Source organism: Caenorhabditis remanei, chromosome V, assembly GCF_010183535.1.
Source record: "Caenorhabditis remanei strain PX506 chromosome V, whole genome shotgun sequence".
Lineage (NCBI taxonomy): Eukaryota > Metazoa > Nematoda > Chromadorea > Rhabditida > Rhabditidae > Caenorhabditis > Caenorhabditis remanei.
The window spans coordinates 3,340,212-3,364,750 of NC_071332.1; the positions used below are offsets into that span (position 1 = coordinate 3,340,212).

At 38.3% G+C, this 24,539-nt stretch overlaps 3 protein-coding genes across 3 annotated transcripts; 1 reads left to right on the forward strand and 2 right to left on the reverse strand.

The window, feature by feature from the left end:
* Window positions 1-3,585, forward strand: GCK72_017030 (uncharacterized protein; the record flags this gene model as incomplete). Its single annotated transcript, XM_003105854.2, has 5 exons — window positions 1-282; window positions 1,807-1,926; window positions 1,975-2,043; window positions 2,087-2,228; window positions 3,203-3,585. 5 exons carry the CDS (start codon window positions 1-3, stop codon window positions 3,583-3,585), a joined length of 996 nt encoding a protein of 331 aa, XP_003105902.2.
* A 1,290-nt stretch (window positions 3,586-4,875) lies between these two features.
* On the reverse strand, window positions 4,876-8,847 carry GCK72_017031 (uncharacterized protein; the record flags this gene model as incomplete). Its single annotated transcript, XM_053731838.1, has 7 exons — window positions 4,876-5,043; window positions 6,228-6,315; window positions 6,361-6,494; window positions 6,552-6,731; window positions 6,776-7,024; window positions 8,611-8,694; window positions 8,764-8,847. 7 exons carry the CDS (start codon window positions 8,845-8,847, stop codon window positions 4,876-4,878), a joined length of 987 nt encoding a protein of 328 aa, XP_053580751.1.
* A 6,107-nt stretch (window positions 8,848-14,954) lies between these two features.
* GCK72_017032 (uncharacterized protein) lies at window positions 14,955-19,083 on the reverse strand (the record flags this gene model as incomplete). Its single annotated transcript, XM_003105829.2, has 7 exons — window positions 14,955-15,070; window positions 15,119-15,448; window positions 16,028-16,160; window positions 16,366-16,818; window positions 17,566-17,808; window positions 17,868-18,005; window positions 18,973-19,083. 7 exons carry the CDS (start codon window positions 19,081-19,083, stop codon window positions 14,955-14,957), a joined length of 1,524 nt encoding a protein of 507 aa, XP_003105877.2.
* Window positions 19,084-24,539: the final 5,456 nt, after the last annotated feature.

Consider the following 24,539-nt stretch of genomic DNA (forward strand, 5'->3'; position numbering starts at 1 on the left):
ATGTCCAGAGTCTCCTATGTTCTCCTCGATGGAGATTCTCGTCTCTCGTCCCGATCAGCTTCTAAATATTTATTGGTTCTTTTGATGCTCGTTGCTCTACTCTTTGTAGTACTCCCATATATTCAAGACTCGACTGAAACAACACCATCTGGGGAGTATGTCGAAGAAGTTGCTCTCCCGCTGCCTGCATACATTGAGCCGGGATCCGTTTCCCCAGTTTTTGAGGCTTTCTACAATTGTGTCAGGCCGAAATTAGCTCCGTTGGCCGGTAGTTATGAGGAGGTAGGTCTTTTCGTACAGCGTGAAAAAAAAACAGGTCGACCGAGCCGAAAAAAAATTTTTTTTTCGAAAATTTTTCGACTTAAAAAAACTGCTTTTGTAGATTTCAAAGGTTTTTGAGGAATATTCTTGAGAAAACATGGAAAATGTTTGCAAAAAAAAGTACTTTAGGCCCCACCCCTAAAAAGGAACGACTCCTGTTTGGGGGGTGGAGCCTGTCTACATTTCTATTTGCACAATATGGTGGCAATATAATCGAGTAGTCAAAAGTACAATCATTTTTAAAAATGAGAATATTATCACAGAAAGTCAATTGTTAGTAATTTTTTGTAGTTGAAAATTTTTATATCGTCATTTTCAAAACGCTATAATTGGGTGTGTTATGTCCAAACTCAAATATTTTTAAATTGTTGTGTAGATCAAATCTAGCTCTAAACTTTTGTAGTTGACAGCTTTTTGATAGCTATCGACGCTTTTGAGATATACACCTTCAAAGTTTGATGTTTCTCTAACTAGGGAAGGATCCCGAGTCAAGATGGAGTTACAGGTCGAGATATATATCACTAGAACCGAACTTTTGCGCTGATTTCAAATCTGTATTCCAATTTTGCTAAACGATCTCGTAAAAAGTTATTCGCGTTTTTGTGGCTTCTCAGTGCAAAAATGAGCATTTTCAAGACTCCCAAAATTAACGTTTTTCTTATTTTTTTCAAATTTTTTTGTGTTGTATGTGCAGTTCCAATCATGTAAATTGTATTGTTTGTGTTGGAACTTCAGAAAATTTTCAGACAAATTTTTTGAAGATGGGTCATTTTTGAAAATTTAAGAAACTCCACAAAAATTTTTCTGAAAATAAATTCCGAAATCAAACTATGCCAAAACCATCTTTACATCCGTAGGCATACGTACAAAACAAAAAAATATGAAAAAAATAAGAAAAACGTTAATTTTGGGAGTCTTGAAAATGCTCATTTTTGCACTGAGAAGCCACAAAAACGCGAATAACTTTTTTTACGAGATCGTTTAGCAAAATTGGAATACAGATTTGAAATCAGCGCAAAATTTCGGTTCTAGTGATATATATCTCGACCTGTAACTCCATCTTGACTCGGGATCCTTCCCTAGTAAGAGGGGGAGAGACGTAGAGGAAGCAGACACTCCACCCCCACACATTTTGGCGCCTCACATTAAAGGCGCATATCTCAAAACCGTGAGTAGCTATCAAAAAATTACAAACTACAAAAATGTAGCTCTAGATTTAATCTACACAAAGCTAGTAATTTTGAAAAGTTTGAATAAAATCTTCAAAAGTTGCAAGCTGTCAAAGTTCGTTAACGTTTCGATGATAAAATGTTTCTCAACAAGGTTAAGGCTATGCAAATGTGCTCTATTGATACGAGCACTTGCCCAGACAGCTTTTTGAATGTTACTTACCGTAACCATACCATACTATAAGCTTACTGTAAAATCAAAAACCAAAAAATACTTCTCCCCTAGTCAAGATTGAAATCACCCAGCTCATTTCAGTTCTGGTTCTCATTTGTAAACTTAACAAAAGAGTGCGACGATCTGGAAGCGTACAACGCGATCGATTTACGACCAGCTCCAAATCGAGATGAAGTCAAACATGTGGCGTACCCCAGAAAAGTGATATTGAATCAAATAGAGTAATATAAGTAACAGAGTTCTGTTTAGATAGACGATCTAACAATGATAACGTTCGGTATCGGGCATGACGTGAGTGCGGAGATCAAGTTGAAAGAGGTAGGGAACTGATTGGAACGGGGGTACAAATGAGTGATTTCAGATGTACCCGACATTCGAGTTCTATGGAGTGGATCCGAGCTCTTATATCAATCAGAATTTGTACGAGAAGGATTTGGGTGGAAAGTATTTCGAGTACGCAATCAGTGGACACGGGGGAATGCTGAACTCACGAGTTTTTAGAAGTTTGTTTTTTGTCAAATTTGAATAAAAAATTATATTAGTTGTCTAGCTCAAATCTAGCTCTCCATTTTTGTAGTTGACGACTTTTTGATAACTATTCGCACTTTTGAGATACGCGCCTTTAAAGATAGCCTGCAAAGAAAGAGACGCAGAGAAGCGAGGATGTCTGCCTGTCTGCGCCCTCCCCTACTCTCCCGCTCCAATGTCACCTGCTCAACCCAAAACTTTGACCTCTCGTATCTCAAAAGTGTAAAGATCTATCGAAAAACTACAAACTACAAAAATGTAGCTCTAGACTAGCTCATCATTTTTGTAGTTGTTAACTTTTTGATTGCTCATCACGCTTTTGAGGTACGCGCCTTTCAAGATAGGCAGATGAGAGGGAGAACTTGTGAGAGTGCAGAGAAACGAGACACTCTAGCTTCTCTGTGTCTCTCTTCTTCACACTTCAAACGTTCAATGTATATGTTTAGTATTGTTTCGCAATGTCTAAGATTCTCGATGAGAAACATATTTTGACATTCTTTCATCGAAAATTTTTACAATTTTGGACAGCTTGTAACTTTTTGAGATTTTATTCAAACTTTTCAAGATTACATTTTTGTGTAGATTAAATTTAGAACTTCATATTTTTAGTTGACAACTTTTTGATAGCTATTCACCCTGCTGAGATACGCATCTTGAAAGTGAGGCGCCAAATTGTGTGCAGCGGAGAGAGCGCAGAGAAACGAGAGTGTCTGTTTTCTCTGCGTCTCTCCCCCTCTTAGATAAAACATTAAAGGCGTATTAATTAAACTATTTGTAGATTAAATCTAAATCGTCATTGTTGTAGTTGACAACTTTCCGATAATAGCTATTCACGATTTCGAGATTTGCGCCTTTAAAGATAGGCAGATGAGAGGGAGAACTTGAGAGAGCGCAGAGAAACGAGACACTCTAGCTTCACTGCGCTCTCTCATTCCAAAATTTCTTTCAGAGGGAGGATACCGTGAGGAAGTGACAAAAACCATCGGCGCTGATGTGTTTTTTGCCGAAATAGTGCAGAAAAAGAAGATCGATGTGTTATGGATAGATGTTGAAGGACACGAGTATCCAATTCTGAATCAACTTCATCATAACGGGGCACTCGACAAGAAAGGTGTTGTAGTGTGTCAAATAAATGTGGAAATGCACAAAGACACATTCAAAGAGGAGCAGGGAGAAACGAAAAAGTTCCATGATTTTGTGTGGAAAGTTCTGGAGGATCGAAGATACGTTATGCTTAAGCCGGTGTTCGTTCGTTATATGGCGAAACGGTTCATCAGAACTTTTATTGTGAATGTGGCTGACAAGGAGTGCACTGACTTGTTTTTGAGCTGATTTTTGATTTTCAAATTAATATTTATATTATTTTGTATAAATTTGTAAAAATATTTTCTGTTCAAAGATTACGACGTGTCTGAGTTGCGCGGGATTCCGACTTCCGACTTCCAACTTCCAAGTTCCCACTTCCGGAATATTTTCACTTCCGACTTCCGGTAATTTTTTTCCGACTTCCGACTTCCGACTTCCGGTCATTTTTTTTCCGACTTCCGACTTCCGACTTCCGTTTTCAATTTTTACTTCCGACTTCCGACCTCCGTTCTCAAAAATTCCCTGTTGACTTCTGACTTTCCTTTTCAAAATGTTACTTCCGGCTTCCGTTTTCGGATTTTCACTTCCGACTTCCTATTTACGTTTTTGAAAAAAGTCACTTCCGTGCAACTCTGCTGCGGATGTTAAACAAAAATATTCATTGAAGATCATATGTACAAAAATAATTACCAAGGAATAATACTGATTTTCAAAAATCCAAAATCTCCCTCTGCAAACTTTTCCTGTCATCGGCGAACCGTTTGGGTACAGTAATATCTAGAAGAAGCATAAAGTCCCGAAAGTCTCTTTGATGGTGTTCGAGCACATCAATCATATTGATTATACTGTAATATCTAGCGGGTCCCGAACTCGAACCGTGTCTACTTAAACAATATAATAGGAGAGCTCCCGTGTAGTTGTGACGTTCTTTCGAAAGGATATGTTGCGCACTGGCGGATAGGTCGGTCACAGCTGAAATTGAACAATATCTTTGAAAGTGTCTAGCAGCGTTAGAAATTGCACAGTTTCAAAAATTCTTATTGGAACTTGTAGATCAAATCTAGAGGTACATTTTTGCAGTTGAAAGTTTTTTGATAGCTCCTCACGCTTTTGAGATACGCGGCTTTAAAGTTATACAGCGAGAGAGGGGAGACGCAGAGAAGCGAGAGCATCTGACTGTCTGCGTCTCTCCATTCTCCACGCTCTCAGTAGTTATATTTAAAGGCGTATATCTCAAAAGTGCGAAGAGTTAAAGGAAAAGTGTCAACTGAAAAAATGCAGAGCTAGGTTTGATCTACAAAATGAATATAATTTTGAAATAAGATTCTCACCACTATTGCACAAGATGATCGCTTTTAATAGAACATATTCAGTTTTGTCGAAGACGTTTCGGATAAGCGGGGCCATGATTCGAAGGCTGAGACGTCGTTCGAAAGAGCGGATTTCACGTTCACATCTAAAATTTGAAAGGAATTGTTATAACTTATAACGATAAGAAATATGAGAGCACAGAACTCATCAAATACAAATAATTCCCTAAGAAACACCGAAAACAACATAAAGAAAAGAAGATCCATACTGTCCTGCTGGTCCGGAAATGCATATTCCGTCGGGCATTTGAAGAACAGCCATTTTGGAGAGGAATGAGGCGTAGGAAGAGGTGAGAGCGAGATTCATGAATGTGGTGGCTTTCGTTAGGAGGATCTGGAAAGAAATCACAATTTTATTAGATGCAAGAAGAGAGACATAATTGAAAAGCTGAAATCGTAAGGATTCTGTATCTGTTTTTAGATTTTGACTGGGACTGAAATAGACCGAGATACAAGGGATACTAAATTGAGCAGTCTTAGGATCCTCACGACTTCAGAAATTCAAATGTTTCTATAATTTTTTTTGTCAAAATTATGGACCTCACCTAAACTGGATTGTAGCTGGACCTGAACTATCTCTAGACCGTGGTAGGCCGCAACTAGACCGCGCCTGGTTGTAAAAACCATCTCACCCGACCAAGATCAGTCTTTAGACGAGTCACAACAAGATCGTAACCGCACATTTGGACCTTCACCAAACCGTCGCTTGGTAATTCCCTTATCTTCCGCTCAAAGCGTCATAGGATTCAAACTAAATGGTGATTTCCACAGACCGTCGGAGAACTTTCACTGGGACTTCATCGTACCGGTTGAGGACCATCCACAAACCTTCGAAGGTCCGTGAACAGTTATTCACTTGAGCAGAATCTAACCGCGCCTGGACCACTCAGTCCGCCACTAGACCTGAACTAGACCGTGATATTATAGAATTGCTATCTGGGCCGTAACTGGGCCGTTATCAAACCCTACCCATACATCACACGGTCCATCCGTTCAACATTATCAGACCGCCTTCGCTAGCACTCTATCGGACCGGATTTAGGTTGTGGTGAGATCGTCATTGACGGAACGTCTTAAGACTGTGAATAGACCGTAACCGGACTGCCCTCGGATCATCACTAGAACTAAGCTGGACCATAACAAGATCGTAGCCTCATAGTCATCGAACCACGACTTAGCCATCTTGGGTATAACCTTATCCCTGGACCGGCACCAGAATGCAACAGGGTCGTTACCTGACCCATATTAAACCGTCAATACACCATAATTATTCCGCCGGGCCGTCACAGGACCGCTACCAACCAATCAGTAGCCAGACTGTGATTAGACCGTATCCAGGATACCGTACATAACCATCAGCGGATTGTTCCCTCATCGTAACGCTGCCTTATTTAGTCAATCGGAATGAGTTAGAACGTAACCAGACCGGCTCAGACCTTCATTGTTACAGGATCTAAACTAGACAGTGCTCTCACCCCGTCACCAGACCATGACCGCGCCGTTATAAAAATATCCCACCTTATCATTAGACGGCAATTGTTGAAAAAACGGAAATGTCTTCGCATACTCTATAGCTGTCAGCATATCGAAACTTAGCCATTCTTTTCTGAAATGTCTCATGTTTTTAGAAGACTAAGGAGTACACTCTTACGTATTAATCCCAAAGTTAGCTCCTGATGTTGTGAGAGCAAGGGAGTGACTCTGGAACGAATCCGTCTTGATCTGATTTATCATAACTTGCTGCTCGTTAAAGCTCTCTTGAGTAATCGGCCAACCAGACATTGCCTAGACAAAAAAAGAATCAAAGATCTCTTGGTCTCCAATCCAAGAACCGGCACATACCCCGTATTTATCCGCTAAATCCAGCTTGCCAGATGACGCCAAAACCCCTTCGAGACTCGGAATGAAAAGCGGGTTGTAAGCCGATTTCCGGAATTTGTCAGTTTGAATGTCCAGATTGTGAAGCTTATCGATAATCCCTGACACATAATTCTCGCGTGTTGCTATTGGAGATGGCATCCGCTGGAATCTTTTAATCTCCTCACTATTTTAAGAAAAGGCGTTACCAAATCCGGTAGCTCACTATCGGAGCTCCTCGCCGAGTGTGGCGGACTATCCTGTTTCCGATGAATCGCTACCATTGCCACCATCCCAACGGCGTAACATTTTTGTAACCGACAATTTCGACACTTCCTCGGACGGACTGCTCGGGAGGCTCGCGAGAAACAAAGCTTATCGTATTTACACTCGGGATACACTGTTTTGTGGAGAATTGCACGTCGGAAGAAGGATTTGCAGCCGTGGCATGCGGGCACCTGGAATTTTTATGAGATAAAATGTATATGACTGAAAAGCTGAGGACATGAGGATTAAGAATCCGTTCTCATTTTTTTTGTAAGACCGATTTGAGTGGAGTTACAACTTTTGAAAGATCATACTTCACCTTAGAACCGTCCATATTCTAAACAATGGCGTTTTTAGTCATTTTGAAACTAACATTTTGCAACTAAGACGTTTCGTAACCCTCTTGCAACTGCGCTCCACCAAAATTCCCTTATAAAATGTATTTTTTCTCTGAGTCTCACAATTTCGTATTTTTTTACAAAAATTTTGTGATTAGATTCAGAACTCTTACAATGTCAGCTTTTCAACTATATCAATTTCATTGCACAGTAATCTTTGTATTATCTTTGTATAAGGTTACAGAATGATACTGTAACTACAGTAATTACTATCAGCAAGCGTATCTAGAATTTCAAAGACATTTATGTTTATCTGAGTAAATGAGGGTGCGTGAAAATGAACTCAATTTGAATTTCCTTAATTGAGTCCGCACAAAATCTACAGTCGTAGATCTTGGGACATTTCAGTCCTAATTGAAATCTTAAAGTAATTTTGGAATTGACAGAAGGTGATATTTTCAGAGATATTACTTTTGCTGAGATGATTAGAAAGTGGGAGTCTTGAGCATTTTTGATCATGTTTTCAAAATTTTAGCAGAATAAGCTAACGCACGTGATATCACAAGTCCTCGAAGTGTCCTGTCTCAAATGACTCAAACATTTGACCCCGGATACATTCAAGTCCCTAGATTCCGAATCTGAAATAAAATTCTGCTAATTCCTTCTGTAAACCGAGTTATAACCCGGTAAACTTTTCATTTGGTTAAGACTTTCTGCGTGACATCCGCTGCCGAAAATGTCTACCGATACATATGCTCGGAAAAGCTTAACCAAAAGTTTGACTGGGTCGGTAATCGGTTCACAAAAGGATTTAAAAGAATATTATTTAAAATTCGAAATTTACGTACTTGAAAGTATGAGGGGACACATTCTTGAGACGTTTGAAACAAGACTCTTTGAGGATTTACCTTGTAATATGTTCGAGAAAATCAAGACAAATATTACTCATAAGACGGCCAAGAGTTCAAAGCAGGTATAATCACAAAAAACATGTCTATTCCGAAAATCTGATTTTTTGACCATTGAATATATCTGCGAAATTGTTAGTTAAAAGATTAAACTTTCTAAGACCATCGAGCATTAAAACAGGTGGAAAACTCTTAGCATGAATCAGATTTAGAAAAGTAGATTAGAAAAGAATGAGAATTTTTGATGTGTTGTTTTTACGAAACATACGGAACAATTCCCTGCGTAGCGACTTATCTAGAGCACTGCTAAGTAATGATGACTTTCTTGAGAGCCATTTCTCTAAGGTAACTGGGCGGAAAATGATTAGAAAATAAAAATTAGTGTGATTTCAGCTTTCTAAAGACTCTTTGATGTTACAGTTCAGAAATTTATAAAGTATGTATATTAGGTCATTAGCAACCTATACTGTAGTTTTTGGGTCTCGACCACCGGTTACGGTAGTGCGGTAAGTGCTCTATAGCGTAACTCACCGAATAATGCTTCCCTGCCGCGTTCTTCCCACAAACTCTGCATATTTCGACGGTGGCCATTTCAGACCTTCCGATCAACGACATCTGAATATTAAAATGGAAAATAAGTTACTTAAATAGGTATTGTCAGTGACTAACCGCTTATCAACTTACGTCATAAAACGAGTGACTAGAACACGGCTCGTCTTCTCCCTCGGAGGCGCTCATTGTTCCGGACGTTTTCGTGCTGAAGAGCATATTCGTGAGAGATGTATATGAGAGAGATTAGGAGATATGAATATGAAGCTAAAAGGGGGTGGGAGGAGTGAGAGAGCACAAAACAGAAAACTTGTCTGGCTGCTGACGGGTTGTTTTTTTGAGTGGAATCGGGTGGGGAATTAGAATAACGGGTACAGTCTTCGGTTTAAATGTTATAGACAGATTCTGATAATAGTGATTATGATAAGACGATATTACCATAGCACAGAACACACTGATCAAAGAAGTCGGAGAACGACGATCTTTGAGTTATCGAAGCTTTTCGAATTTACATTTGTTGTGTAGATCAAATTTAGGGCTATATTTTTCTAGTTGAAAACTTTTTGGTAGCTATCGACACTTTTGAGATATAACGCTTTAAAGTTCGGAGGGGTAGGGGTGAGACGCAGAGAAACGAGGATGTCTGCTTTCTCTGCGTCTCTCCTCAAGGCATCCTCAAGCGTCTTAAGGTACCTATGTTTAAAGGCGCATATCTCGAAAGTGTGAATAGCTATCAAAAAGTTGTCAGCTACGAAAATGGAGATCTAGGTTTGATCTATACAATCATAGTAGTTTCGTTAAAATAGGGTAATTAAGAAAGTTGAGGCACACTGTCAAAGTTGACTAACTTTTTTACTGGAAAATGGTTTTTCAACCTGAAAAATGCAAGTTTTATGGTGTTTTTTTATTGTTTAAAACAAGTAAACTTTCCTTCAAGTATCACCAAGTGTCGCCTGAAATAAATACAAAAAAGAGAGCACAAGGGGATGAGAGAGCGCAGAGAAACGAGGGTGTCTGCTTTCTCTGTGTCTCTACATCTCTTCCTCTTGCTTCTTCTATCTTTAAAGACGCATATCTCAAAACCTAGAAGAGCTAGAAAAAAAGTGTCAACTAAAAAAATGTAGAGTTTTGTTTGATCTACACAACCATAGTAAATTTGGCAAAGTGAGACAACTAGGAAAGCTGGGACACACTGTTAAAAATGACTAACTTTTTTACTGGAAAATAGGGTTTTCAACTGACAAAGGGAAATTGTTTGGTTTTTTGTTGTTTAAAAAACAAATAAACTTTCCTTTGAGTGTTAGTGATTGCCACCTGATAAAAGTACAAAAAAGAGAGAGAAAGAGACAAGAGATCGCAGAGAAACAAGGTTGTCTGCTTTCTCTGCGTCTCCACATCTCCTCTTCTTGCTGCTTAGCTAGCTATCTTTAAAGGCGCATATCTCAAAACCTAGATCTTTTATCAAAAAGTTGTTAACTACAAAAATAAAGATAAATTTTTGATCTACATAACCATATCAATTTTGGCATAGTGGGGGAAACATGGAGCGCTAGGACGTAGTCTCAAAGTAAGAGTCTAAAAGTTCATTTCATCAGACTAGATATTGACTCATATTCTAAATTAACTTATCGAAATAATACATGTTCTTACTAAATGATATTTTACTTATTTACCAAAAAACCAAAAACTTCTGATCATCTCTCTCTATGTATTTCCGCTCCAGCTAAAAATGTGAGATCTCTGTAAGACAAGGAAGTGTTTCGCCGAAAAAGGTGGTGATTTCCGAAAAAAGGCATGAATAAGCTTAAGAGCAGGAGATTAGAAAAAGAGATTTAGAAAAAAGGAGAATTTGATATGTCTCGAGTTGTGTCTAATGCGTGTTTGTGCGTGTATGTGTGATATATCTTATGTGTGAAACTCAATGGGAATTGAAGAACAAAATTGATCAGTTTTCCTTTTTCTAATATTTGGACAGAAATTGAATTACGATCAAACGGTTCATCTTGGGAGGGGATTAGGAGAACAATTTTGTTCGTTACTGATATTTGGACATTTTGGTTTTTCGGCTACATAGAGCAGAACTTTTTTTTTTTTTTGAAAAATTCAAACTTTTGGTCTTCAGCGCGAGATGAAGAGATCCTTGTGATATATTTGGAAATATGTGTTTTTTGGTCCATTTTTAGGTCCAGGCTACGAAAGTTTTGAAGGCAATTTCAGAATTCTCGAGACTTCAGGGATTCAATTAAACTGTTGAAAAGCTGAAGACGTAAGGATTCTGAATCTGTTTTCAGATTCTGGCTGGTGCTGAATTAGGCCGAGATACAATCGATACTAAATTCGTCGTAAGTATTTTTAGGTATAAACTTTGAACATGTGTACCTCGGTTCATTTTGACGCTACGAAGATTTTGAGGCCAGGTTTATAATACTCAAGACTTTAGGAATATTGTTGAAAAGCTAATGACGTGAGAATTTTGAATCTGTTTTTCTAGGATACCCGGACAAATACTCCAATATTTTTAAAGATAAAATTGGTAATAAATAAACAACTTAAAAAGAAAAAAAAATGGTTAGAAAGCTGAAAATAACAGAATTCTGAATCTGTTTGCAGATTCCATCTAGCACTGGAATGCGCCGAGATACAAGCGATACTGAAAATATTTTCAGATATAAATTTTGAACATGTGTAACTCGGTTCATTTTGACGCTACGCAAATTTTGAATACAGTTTCAGAATCCTTATGGTTTCAGCTTTTCAGTAATGTATTTATTTTCAAAGATTAACATTGTTAGAAAGCTGAAAATATGAGGATTCTGAAGCTGTTCTTAAATTCGGAATTGGACCAAATTGAACGGAGTTACAAAAGTTTGAATTCAATTCCAGAAAAAAAAAGATAACGGATCCAGAATCCTCACATCTTCAGATTTTTAGTCATACTCCGTATCGATCAAGTACCAATTGAGTCGCTACGCAGTGAATTCATAGTTTGTAATTTTCATTAATTTCTGGTCATATTTTTTCAACTTTTATCAAAAATATATTTCTCTTGGTTAACTATAAGACCAGAGCTTCTCTACTTATAGCAATCCTTAAATTATAAAAGAAATAATTATCAGATGAAAAAGAAAGTGATCACACGAAATCAACATTAGCCGATTATAGAGCGAGTTCTAGCAAAAATAAAGTCAGAATATGTCAAAGTGAGAAAATTGAGAGGGAAAATATGTTAGTTCCTGATTTGATTCAAAAATAGGCAAAGGAGGGAGATATTAGATATTAGATTAACCGACTGGAATGCACCTGATAATTTTCAGGTGACGTAGACAATCATCAGAGACATTTCGAAACTAAAACCAACAAATCAAACCGTTCTGAAACCAGGACGTTTCAAAACTAGAAAACTGTTTTCTGATTGAGTTTGCTGGAGACGAGACGGAGACAGTGAGAACTGCAAAAAGTATAATTTTTAAATGAAAAAACTATAAAAGTTGCATTTCTCAGTTGAAAATTAGGTAATTTTCAAAACGCTATAACTGTGACGGGTTGTGCCTGAACTCAAATATTTTACTATGGTCTTGTAGATCAAAACTTGCTCTACATTTTTGTAGTTGACTACTTTTTGATAGCTATTCACGTTTTTGAGATATGAAAGATCAAAGGTAGCGATGTGATAAAGAGAGGGAGAGCGGGCGCAGACAGTCAGATGCCCCCGCTCTGTGGCAGACTTGGTGACATAAACATGTAGATCAAAAAATGAGAATTATTTTTGTAGTTTAGATAGTTTCGATAGGTTTCGAGATCGTTCCTACAATTAAAAGTAGCTTGATAGCGCTGTTCACTTTTAAGATACGACGGTTTTCAATTGAGCGTTCATAGATTCCAGATAAAACTTTGACCGACTGTCCTGAAGTCAGATTTTATCCCAATTCTGTAAAAAATAAACAATTTTGTAGATCAATTCAAGCTTCACATTTTTCTAGTTGACATTTTTTCTCTAGCTCTTCACGCTTTCGAGATATGAAGCCTCAAAGTTCGGTAAGCGACACGGGGAGAGAGGAGGAGACGCAGAGAAAGCAGACACTCTCGTTTCTCTGCGTCTCTCTAGTCAGCGCGGCAACCTTTCAAACATTGAAGCCGTATATCTCGAAAGTGTCGATAGCTATCAAAAAGTTGTCAACTACAAAAATGAAGCCCTGTTTTTGATCTACACAGAGAAAAAAAAATGTGAAAAAATTGGACAGCAAATAAGTTCCAGACAAACGTTACAAGCTATAAGTATTATATCCTCGGATCTAACACAGAAAACTGCGAATTGCAAAAATTTGATTACGTTCGGTCTACTGAAAAATGAAAAAAAATTGAAATCCAACAATTTTCAAGTTTTATACAATCAGTCAAAGTTAAATGATTTTAAATTATTGAAAAAAGGGAATTTTTAAAGCCTCATTGCCTAAAAACAGAATCATAAAAAATTTTGGTGTGAATTTACGCCGTAAATCTACACAAAGAAAGAAAATCAATAAAACAACTATTGAGAAAAGGAGAAGAAACACACATGGCGAAGAAACCTTTCACAATTTACTTATCACAAGTTGATAAGAGAGACGTACTTTGGGTACACCAACAGACTACAAAGTTCAAAAATTACAATGACGACATTATTTTTTTCTTTTTCTTTTTAAAACCTTCTTTCACAAAAAAAAAATTATTTTTTGATCTCTTGAGATACAGATAAGAAAATTCTTTTCGGATAACAGCTTCCACGGATAAAGAGGGATTGACACATCTGTAACATAAATAGAGGCTCAAGTGGTTTTTGATTTGTGTTGTATAGTTTTTATTTCTGGAAAACTTAGAGAAAAGTGAAATTTCGTGACTCGGAAACATCATATATGGAAAAGGAATGCAAGGAAAACTAGTATACTTTCAGACAATGTTTCAGACAGGTCCGGTGGTCAACATTTTAAATTTTAAAAATTTTCATGTAGAACAAGTCTAGACTTTTATTTTTGTAGTTGACAACTTTTTGATAGCTCTCCACGCTTTTGAGATACGAGGCTGCAAAGTTGGGAAGGGTGTGAGGGGAGAGTGTGAGAGACGCAGAGAAGCTAGAGTGTCTGTCTGATCTGCGTCTCTGCGAATATCTGTGTTTGATAACTTTTTGATAGCTATTCACGTTTTTGAGATATGCGCCTTTGATGATAAAGAGAGACGCAGACAGTCAGACACTCTCGCTTCTCTGCGCACTCTCACTCTCGCTCTCACACCCTTCAAACTTTAAAGCGGCATATCTCAAAAGCGTGAAGAGCAATCGAAAAGTTGTCAACTACAAAAATGGAGAACTATGTTTGATCTACACAAAACATTTTGAAAATGTATAATAGAGCCATTTTTTACGGAGTTACAGCTTGTCAAACTTTGACTTTTTTTGCAGGTTTTTTTAGTAAAAATAGACAACTTTGAAGGGGCATATCTCAAAAGCGTGAAGAGCAATCGAAAAGTTGTCAACTACAAAAATGGAGAACTAGATTTGGTCTACACAAAACATGCAATTTTGAAAAGTTTGAATGAAATGTTAAAAAGTTACGATCTGCCAAAGTTCGTCAATTTTTCGATGAGAAAATGTTTCTCAACAAGGCTAAGGCTATGCAAATGTGCTCTAGTGACACTAGTCAGCAATAACTTTTTGACTTTTACCTACCGTAACCATATCTTACTGTAATATAGCAAGTTGTCAACTACAAAAATGGAGAACTAGATTTGATCTACACAGTGAATTAAAATTTGTAAATTTTGGATAAACTTTGAGACAGTTACGCTATCTCAAAGTTGACAATTTTCAAGTATTTTGTTATACATCAATTTTTTCAATTGTTATATCAAAAAGTTGTCTATTACAAAAATAAAGATCAAAGTTTGATCTACCAAAAGAAATAAATACAGTACGCTGGGCAGCGTTCATCTTTCTGGGAGGTTTTGAAACGGGTGGTGGTTCCAAAACGAGACAACCAGCAAAAAATATAAATATTTTATTAAAAATTAGTAGTAAGATAAGAAAAAGAAACAGAAATCACTAGTCGGTTTCTATTAAAGGAATGTTTGTGATGAGAAGAAACCCGTTAAAAAGTTATACCAAAACAAATATAGAAGCATCATTTTTACAGAGAGAAGATATCACAGAAATGAGCAATTTTCAGGAGTGGAAATTTCCAAGAAGATCGATAGAAATCAAGAGTAGAACCAGTATGAGATGATTAGTTGGTGTGTGGAGAGGAGAGTGATATGTGTTGGGTGGGTGATGACACGTTTTTAGGGGGCGGAGCTTCTTAGTCGACAGTCGTCACTCGTAGAGAGTCGTCGAGTTTCGAGCTATCTATCAACTCTTCACGAGCAATCTCCATTGGAGCTTTCGAATGATCAGAGTCCCAATCTTGAAGGCTTGCTGAAAAAAAAAAGTTTCCAAAAAATGTGTTTAGGATTTCGAAATTACCTGTCCCACAACAATGGAAGAACATTCCAGTGATACCGCATATTCCAGCCATTATCGCGAACACTATCGTCCACTCCTCATGTGTTCCCTGCTTGGTGTAGGCGCCGATGTGATACGGAGCCACCGACGACGCGATTTGTCCCCAGAATCTAGAGAACGCGGCGATTGCGGCTGTCTGGGCGGGAGCGATGGTGACGGCGCTCGTCGAGTAGCCGGGGATGTAGCCGGAGACGAATGACATGGCCATACAGATGAGGAAGATGGCGGCGGGGCGTTGAGAGCAGTCGCAGAAGCAGAGGAGACCGAAGCACAGGGCGATTCCGAAGGAGGCTGGAAAATCCATGTCAAAATTTGATGAATCTTACAAAGAAAAAGTTTAAAAAAAAACTTTTTTCTAGCACCTCTAGATCTCAAGATATACACCTTTGAAAATTCCAACTTTTACTAAAGACCAATTAAAAATCGGTACTTTCAAAACGCTATAATTGTGTCGTGATATGTCTAAACCCGAATATTCTGATATGACTGTGTAGATCAAATCTAGCTCTACATTTTTGCAGTTGACACTTTTCTTCTAGCTATTATAGGTATTGAGATACGCGCCTTCAAAGTTCGGATGGTAAAAGTGAGAGAGTGAGAGAGCGCAGCGAAGCGATGGTGTCTGCTTTCTCTGCGTCTCTTCTCCTCACTATATAACTTTCAGCGCGTGTATCTCAAAAGCGTGAAGAGCTAACAAAAAGTTGTCAACTGCAAAAATGGAGAACCGGACTTGCTTAATACGCTCCAACAAGAATTTTTAGGATTTAACAATTACGGAGACAGCTAGACCTTGTCAAAGTTAATGATATCTCGGAGCTTAAAATTGCAATTAATAAACTGTCAATTGCAAAAATGATTTTAAAAACTTACCACTAGAATTACAGAACTTGGTGACCGTATCAAACGACGCCCATCCTCGAGTCTTTGCACTATCAGCCATTCCAGCGTAGAAAACTTTAGAGAAGAATTGAAGGATGAATGGGACAGCAGACAATACACCGTTCTGGAAATAATCTCTTAGATTTACTGACTTGTGAGTTTCTCAGCTATCTGACAGTGCTTTCAGAATCCGAAAATATTAATTTAGAGCCTAGTTATCGGCCATTTTAATTGGTGGCCTAGAAAACCAATTTTTGGAAAAGTTAGGCCACGGCTAGAAAGCGCTGAATCTAAGCAACCTTGCAGTTTGTTCAAAACCCGACACTTACCGAAGTCAAACTCATATTCAAGACGGTCTTATAGTAGAGTGGAAGGTAGGTGATAGTTCCGACGGTCACGTAATTATGAGCGAATGAAGATGCAGCGATAGACCATACGACCGGAGACTTCATAAGAGCCAACCAGTTCGGGTGCATCGGTCGTTGCCGAACTCTCTCCGTAGTGATATACTGTAGCTCCTCCTTCGACACTTTCTCATCAGCATGACACGGTGAGTCATAGACGACAAGGTACCAAATGAAACACATCACGATTCCACACACCGCATAGACGTGGAACGCCATCGGCCATCCCCATGGAAGCTGGCAGAGTTCCGCCGTGACGAACATGGCGATGACTACGGAGAGTTGGTTGCCAGTGGTAGCCACTGCGAGGGCGGTAGACTTCTCGTTGGCTGGGAACCATTGGGCGACGAGGACGAGCATGCACGGCCAGAGGACTCCCTGGAAAAATTAAAAATTAAAATATAGTCAACTTTGAAGGTGTCTAACATTCTTCCAAAACAATACAGGCCCAAATTTGTTTAGTGGGGCTTACAGAGCAAGTCTGAATCTACATTTTTGCAGTTTATAACTTTTTGATAGCTCTTCGCGCTTTTGAGATACAGGCGCTCAAAGTTCGAAACGTAGTCGCGCTATTTCGAGAGACGCAGAGAAAGCAGACACTCTAGCTTCTCTGCGTCTCTCACCTCCTCGCTGGAATAGCTACCATCTTTAAAGGCGCGTATCTCAACAGTGTGCAGAGCTAGAAGAGAAGTGACAACTGCAAAAATGTAGAGCTATGTTTAATCTACACAAAACATTTTGAAAATGTATAATAGAGCCATTTTTTACGGAGTTACAGCTTGTCAAACTTTTACCTTTTTAGGGTTTTTAGTGAAAAAAGGAAACTTTAAAGGGTCATATCTCAAAAGTGTGCAGAGCTATAAGAAAAGTGTCAATTGCAAAAATGTAGAGCTTGGTTTGATCTAAAGATTGATATAAAAATTGACATAGTGGAACAAAACGGAACTTCTAAACGTGCGTTCAAAGAAATCTGTCAATATTTTCTTGTTGACAAACTACAATCTCTTGTATCTCAACAGGTTTTATACCTTTCAAAAAGTTGTGATCTTTAAATTATATAAATTTAATTAATTGATTTTTGAATCGTTTGCGAATTCAGGGATAAGAAATCGCTAAAAACCGTACCTGCCCGAATCCCATCACAAATCTCAGCAGAATAATCGGAAACGTCCCAAAATTGGTTTGCGACGCCACAAACGGTGTCAAAAACGTGCCGACAACATTCGCAATGCCACCATAGAGTACTGTACGCGTCGCACCAATATATCGGTTGAGTACTTCAGAAGCGAGGGTAGCAATTAGTCCGCCCGCGTAGAACGAGGCAAAGATCACCGCTCGATCTTGTGATGTCCAGAATATGGTGCCTTTCTGAAAATTTTTGACATTTTCAATAATTATATATAATTTCAACCCTTCTCAATACTCACATGTTCAACACTCTTCGCCGTCCCAAACTTTAGCAACGGACACGACTGATCGAATGACGTATTCGTTGGTGTCGATGAGGAGGAGATCATCGGCTTTCCGTCCGTCAGTGCCGTACTGTTTAGCATACAAACGATCGCCTGCAAGAAGGGAGATGATGATGATTGATGTTTGATACTTTTTATTTTTGAAACATTGATGTTTTGAGAGATTTTTAAGAAGAAGAAGATGGCATTTCTAAAATGTGAGAAAAGCTTTTAGCGATTCCATTCGGACAAAGTTTATCACGACGGCGGAAGTAAAACTTCTCTAAAAATGTGAGGCCAAAGTTTGACATACCGTATCTTGCACAAAAAACTTCGAATCTCAAATTTTAAAATTATCCCGTGTAGATCTAACCTAGCTCTATATTTTTGTAGTTGACAACTTTTCAATGCCTCTGCAGGATTTTAAGATACACACCTTCAACGCCAGGGAGGAAGACGACGAGAAAGTGAGAGAGACGCAGAGAAACGAGAGTGTCTGCTTTCTCTGCGTCTCTGCACTCGGCAGCTCACCACACTATGTCTTTAACCGCTTATATCTCGAAACCTAGAATAGCTAGAGGAAAACTGTCAACTGCAAAAATGGAGAGCTGGGCTTGATCTATAAAGTTCAATAAAAATTTTCAGCTAGTGACATTTTGAGAGATAGGTAGACAGTGTTAAAGTTGACCTGTGTTCATTACAAGTTTGAAATTTTTATTTTTCTTAAAGCTGTCATATCTCAAGTCGTAGAAAAGCTAACTCCACTTTGTAGTTGGTCGTTTTTGATAGCTGTTTACGCTTTCGAAATATGAAAGCTCAAAAGTTGGTTGGCGAGAGTGAGTGACGCAGAGAAAGCAGACACTCTTGTTTCTCTGCGCCTCATCACATCCACTCTTCTAACAACCGTGCTTTAAAAGCGCATATCTCAAAAGCGTGAAGAGTTATCAAAATACTGTCAACTACAAAAATGGAGATCTCAACTTTTCCTACATTTCACTATAAAAATGTTCAATTTTGCAACATTTTCGGAGGTCACTAGACACCCTCAAAGTTGGTCAATTTTTAAAAACTTGAAACTTACCATATTCAAATTCGACCTCATCAATCCCTCTATCGTGAGGGCGAGTGCGATGGCGACGGCGACGCGCAATCGCACACTCCGCAGCGACCACAAATCGCAAGAAGTGCTCATCGTGGAGCCCTGGAGATGGTGTGGTGGTAGAAGGCGGGGGGAATGAGAAATGAGTAGTTGAGAAGAAATGGAAGAGTGTCTGAAATGAATTGAGAAATGAAAAAAGAAGAAATCGGGGAGGACGAGTCACGAAGTAAAGCGGGAGGGGACGGCACCAATTTATAGGAGCCGCGAAAAAAAAGTGGGCGGAGTTTAGAGGGGGATGAAGGTTTTTGGTGTTTTTGAACATGTTCTGTATCGAAATGCTCTAACATCTTGTGAGAAACACATAATTATCACTTATGCATTTTTGTTTTGAGTCGAGAGAGCCGGGGGGACAGTATGATAAGAGCCCAAACATCAGAGCTCTCAGAAATATCGAATAGAGGAATTTCAGAAGGACGACAGGAGGTGGGGTAAATAGAATTAGGACACATGTTCTATTCATTATTGCAGAAAGTGGAGGGAAAAAACAAAAATAAAATAAAAATTTCCAGAGTTTTTTTTCACTGAACTTTTGGTATTCATGTCGTTCCCACACGATCTCTTTTAATGTGGAAGAACTGATCATCGAAACATGCATGACATTGAACACTGTTTGCGCACATTTGCATAAAATACCGGACAGGGGCGTCACCGTGCCTGTTATGGTCTGACACTTTTGAAATTGTGATTTTTTGGTAGATCAAAACTTGGGCTACATTTTTGTAGTTGACAACTTTTTGATAGCTATTCACGTTTTTGAGATATGCGCTTTCAAAGTTTGAGAGGTGGCCGCGATGACTAAAGAGACGCACAGAAACGAGAGTGTCTGCTTTCTCTGCGTCTCCTCCACTCTCCCGTGTCGCTTACCAAACTTTGAGGCTTCATATCTCGAAAGCGTGAAGAGCTAGAGAAAAAATGTCAACTAGAAAAATGTGAAGCTTGATTTGATCTACAAAACTGTTTATTTTTTACAGAATTGGGATAAAATCTGACTTCAGGACAGTCGGTCAAAGTACTATCAGGAATCTATGAACGCTCAATTAAAACCCGTCGTATCTTGAAAGTTTTAATTGTAGAAATAATCTCGAAACCTATCGAAACTATCTAAACTACAAAAATAGTTTTCATTTTTTTGATCCACATGTTTATGTCACCAAGTCTGCCACAGAACCCCATAATAGACTCCCCAAAATACGCACGAACGTCTTACAAAGGATTACAGTAACCACGGCGCAGACATCAGACAACACAAAGTCAGAAATGATCATCAAACAGAGGAGGATGATCAGATTTTGTAAGGATTAGAATTCTCTCAGACACCAATTGCAGCTTTTCACTCAGAATGCGCTTAAATGAGTATAAATATATATATATATATATATATTTGTGTGCAGGTGAACTTTTTCTCAAGTTAATAAAGATTTGATCAGTTAAAGAAAAATAGTCAAAGCTCACGTTCCAAAGCTCACTCATCACCATTTGGAAGAAGAAGAAGAAGCCCTCCCCCAATTACTACTGCCTTTCTTAGCATCTCTCCTTCTCTCTTCTCTTCTCTATTCCGATCATCGATGTGTGAGAGGGAAACAGAAAGAGATTCTGATGAACCAAACATCTGCTCCTTTGCATTTTTACTACATTACGATACTGCAAGAACAAAGGAAAAAAAGAAAAAGGAAAAAAGAGAGCGAGGGGATCGAACACCGGACCTTCCGCGTGGTGGGTGCAGCATTACCACCTGCGCCACACATGCTGTAAATGACAAAGCAAGAGGAGGGCGTATATAAAAGTGGGGGATTTGAGAACGTGCACGTTGCGAGTGGAAGGGTGAAACATCAAGAATTGGTCGACGGCTTCTGGTTCTATTTTCTATTTCGAGCAATTTCCGTGTTTCTTGCCAAGAATAAATTAATAATTCCCTGATTTAATTTGAAAACTAGTTCCTCATTTACAAGAGTTTAGACAAGCGGATGAAAAAAAAATTAGACAGAAAAGAAGAAAAAACTAATGAATAATTGAGGTCTCGAAAAAGAAAGATGAATAGAAAAAATGCACGTGATGTCAAAACTTTTTCGTGTGTACTTTTTATGAATGTCGTGAAGTAGACACACAACTTGTTACATGTATGTAGTTTGAGAAGGTCAATAGAGAGCCACGCGTCGAAGGCGCGCCAGCTTGCCTAAAATATCCTAACAAGTAAGTCCTTGGAACGTGCATTTCCAGAAGAAAATTTGTGTTTGAATGTACTCCCGACGCTCTCTGAGCCACTATTATAAAAACGAGATTCTTAAAATTATTACAGTAGTCTAAGAGCGGCTTAAGGATCACTGACCAACTGGTTTTCAAATATATTTTCCCTTTTTATTTGGCGGGGAAGGACAACAAAAATGGATGGGATGGGGATCCTGCTGTGTGAGCTGATACTTGTTTTGTCAACAAGTCGATTTGCTTCTTTTTGCCAAAAAACAACGCATATGGTAGTTGGGTGGTCAGTGGTTTTTTCGAAGATTTGGAGTCTGGGAGATCTCAAAAGTGGGCGGATTGGTTTGAATTTAAGTTTTTTGGATAGAAAATGTTTTGATCTACATTTTTGTAGTTGAAAGTTTTTTGATAGCGACTCACGCTTTTGAGATATGAAGGCTTAAAGTTTGGTAGTCGAAACGGTGAGAGAAGGGGAGACGCAGAGAAGGCAGTCACTCTCGTTTCTCTGCGTCTCTCTAAACACCTCGGCAAACCTTTCAGACTTTAAAGGCGCATATCTCAAGACCGTGAATAGATAGAGAAAAAGTGACAACTGCAAAAATGTAGAGCAAGGTTTGATCTACACAAAACATTTTGAAAATTTAAGAAATCACAATTTTTTGCTGAGTTACAGTCTGTCAAACTTTGACTATTTTCAATGAAAAAAGGAATATTTAAAGGATCATATCTCCGAAGCTAAAAGAGCTAGAGGAAAACTTCCAACTACAAAAATATAAAGCTAGGTTTGATCTACACAAAAATATAAAATTTAAAAAAATTGGATTGCAAACGAGTTCTAGACAAGGTTACAAAGTAATGATGTTTTTCACCTAAGAGAATTCAAGAAAAAAGGTGACATAATAGATTAAATGAACACGTAACATCATATTTTCAGTAGATTCAAAAAAATAACATATTATGAACAAGACCAGAAGACAAAGATCATAATGAAAGGAAAATTAGAAATTCTATGAGTCAGTTGTGAATATGGAGAGGAAAAAGAGAACAAGTTGTTGAAAAGAGAAAGACCAAAAAAGTACACAATTGTGATTCTGATCTTTTCAAGTGTGGGTCTTTCCATTGTTAGTCTCTGAGTCTCTTCTCAGAAAAAGAAAAAAAAACTTTTCGAAAAAAATATTTTCTCCTCACAAAAAAACCAAAAATTAGCAGGAAGCCTTATACTCGACGCGACTAGACACACCTACTTATAGAATATCGAATTATTATTCGAAATTGTTCTAGAACACGTGAGAAAGTACGGGAGGTCTTGATATAAATAGGATTTTTGTTGTTTTCGAGATGCAAATTAGATTAAAAAATAGTGAAGAAATGCACGGAATTACGTATGCAGGTGTCAAGAATAATAATTTTCGTTTTTTTTTTTCGTTTTTTTGTCATTAAAGTCTCAAAAGTGGGCGGATTGCTTTGAATTTAAGTTTGTTGAATAGAAAAAGTTTTGATCTACATTTTTGAAGTTGACAGTTTTTTGATAGCTATTCAGGGTTTTGAGATATGAAAGATCAAAGGTTGGTAGGCGACACGACGAGAGATGGTGAGACGCAGAGAAGGCAGACACCCTCGCTTCTCTGCGTCTCTCTCACTGTTTCAGGTAGCTATCTTTGAGAACGCATATCTCAAAAGCGTGAATAGCTATCAAAAAACTTTCAACTACAAAAATGCAGCCCTGATTTTTATCTACAAAACCTTAGTAAAGTTGACATTTTTAGATAAAACGCTATTTTAGGAAAAGTGGTCAAAGTTGGAGGTTTTTTAAAATGTCAAAGCTCATATCTCAAAAACGTAAGTAGCTATTCAAAAGTTGTCAACTACAAAAATATAGAGCTAGGTTTGATCTACAAGGACGTTTTTTGCCATTTTTCTCAAAAAGTTCTCTCTTTTATACTGGGAAGTGGTGAGTTGGATGTTCACTGAAATCAACAACAACACTCCGACTACAGTAATCCAAACCTCCAAACCTCAAAAACCGAAATGTTCAGTTAGGGGGACGATGAGACAAACAAGCAAGGGAACAAACAATTCTATTTTTCCTATTTTTTCCTTCTGCAGTAGTACAGTAGTGTAGAAGAGATTATAGGGGGGAATGGGGGATGGAATATACATTTTTTTGGTGGTTACAGAATATGAGGAAGGGGGAAGTGGGAAAAAGGAAAAAAAAAGGAAAGTACTCATAAGAAGAATTCAAACGACGCTCATTGATCAGACGAACAGAACATTTGGAGGGGGGAACAACAAGGACCCTTTCCCCCCGTTTTCTCTCTCAACGCTTCACAGATCAATGACCACACAAATGGCACATGCACACACATATACACTAAAGAGAGAGAGAGAGAGAAGATGGAGACAATTTAAGGCCTCAGAGATCTGGAAACAAAGAAGCAAAGGGGGTACCCCTCTAGGCTAGCAGGTCTAGGGAAATACACGTATGCAATGGTTCTAGGTTAGGGACCAGAGTTGCGCGGAATTCCGACTTCCGGCTTCCGACTTCCGTTTTGAAAATTTTACTTCCGACTTCCGACTTCCGTTTTCGGATATTTACTTCCGACTTCCGGCTTCCGTTTTGAAAATTTTACTTCCGACTTCCGACTTCCGTTTTCGGATATTTACTTCCGACTTCCGGCTTCCGTTTTGAAAATTTTACTTCCGACGACTTCCGTCATTTCATAAGAGTGGAGATTAGGAAAAGTAAATTTCTCAGAAATACAAGGAAAAATGGTCTAAAAGGACAGAAAATAGGCTTTTCTTCAGTCAAAAACTTATTTTCAACTGATTTTCGCGAAATTTATAATCTTTTCTCTTGGAGTTTTTGAGTCTTTGCGAAAAAATCTACCTCCTACTTCCGATTTCCGATTTCCGACTTCCGACTTCCGGGCTTTTTTCCACTTCCGACTTCCGACTTCCGACTTCCGGGGTTTTTTCCACTTCCGACTTCCGACTTCCGACTTCCGTTTTCAAACTTTTTCTTCCGATTTCCGACTTCCGACTTCCGTTTTAGAAAAAATCACTTCCGCGCAACTCTGTTAGGGACGTTTTGAAACTGAGGGACATTTGGAAACTTGTCGGTGCTGTGCAAAAAAATAAAACTGCGAGAAAATCAGAACCGGCAAATTTAGGTTCAAAATGTCCGGGTTTCAAAAAATTTGAAACCGTGACATTTTTAGATTAAATGATAAAATCTAACATCATGTTTTATGTACGAGGAATGAAAAAGTTTCGAAATGTCCCCGTCAAAGATT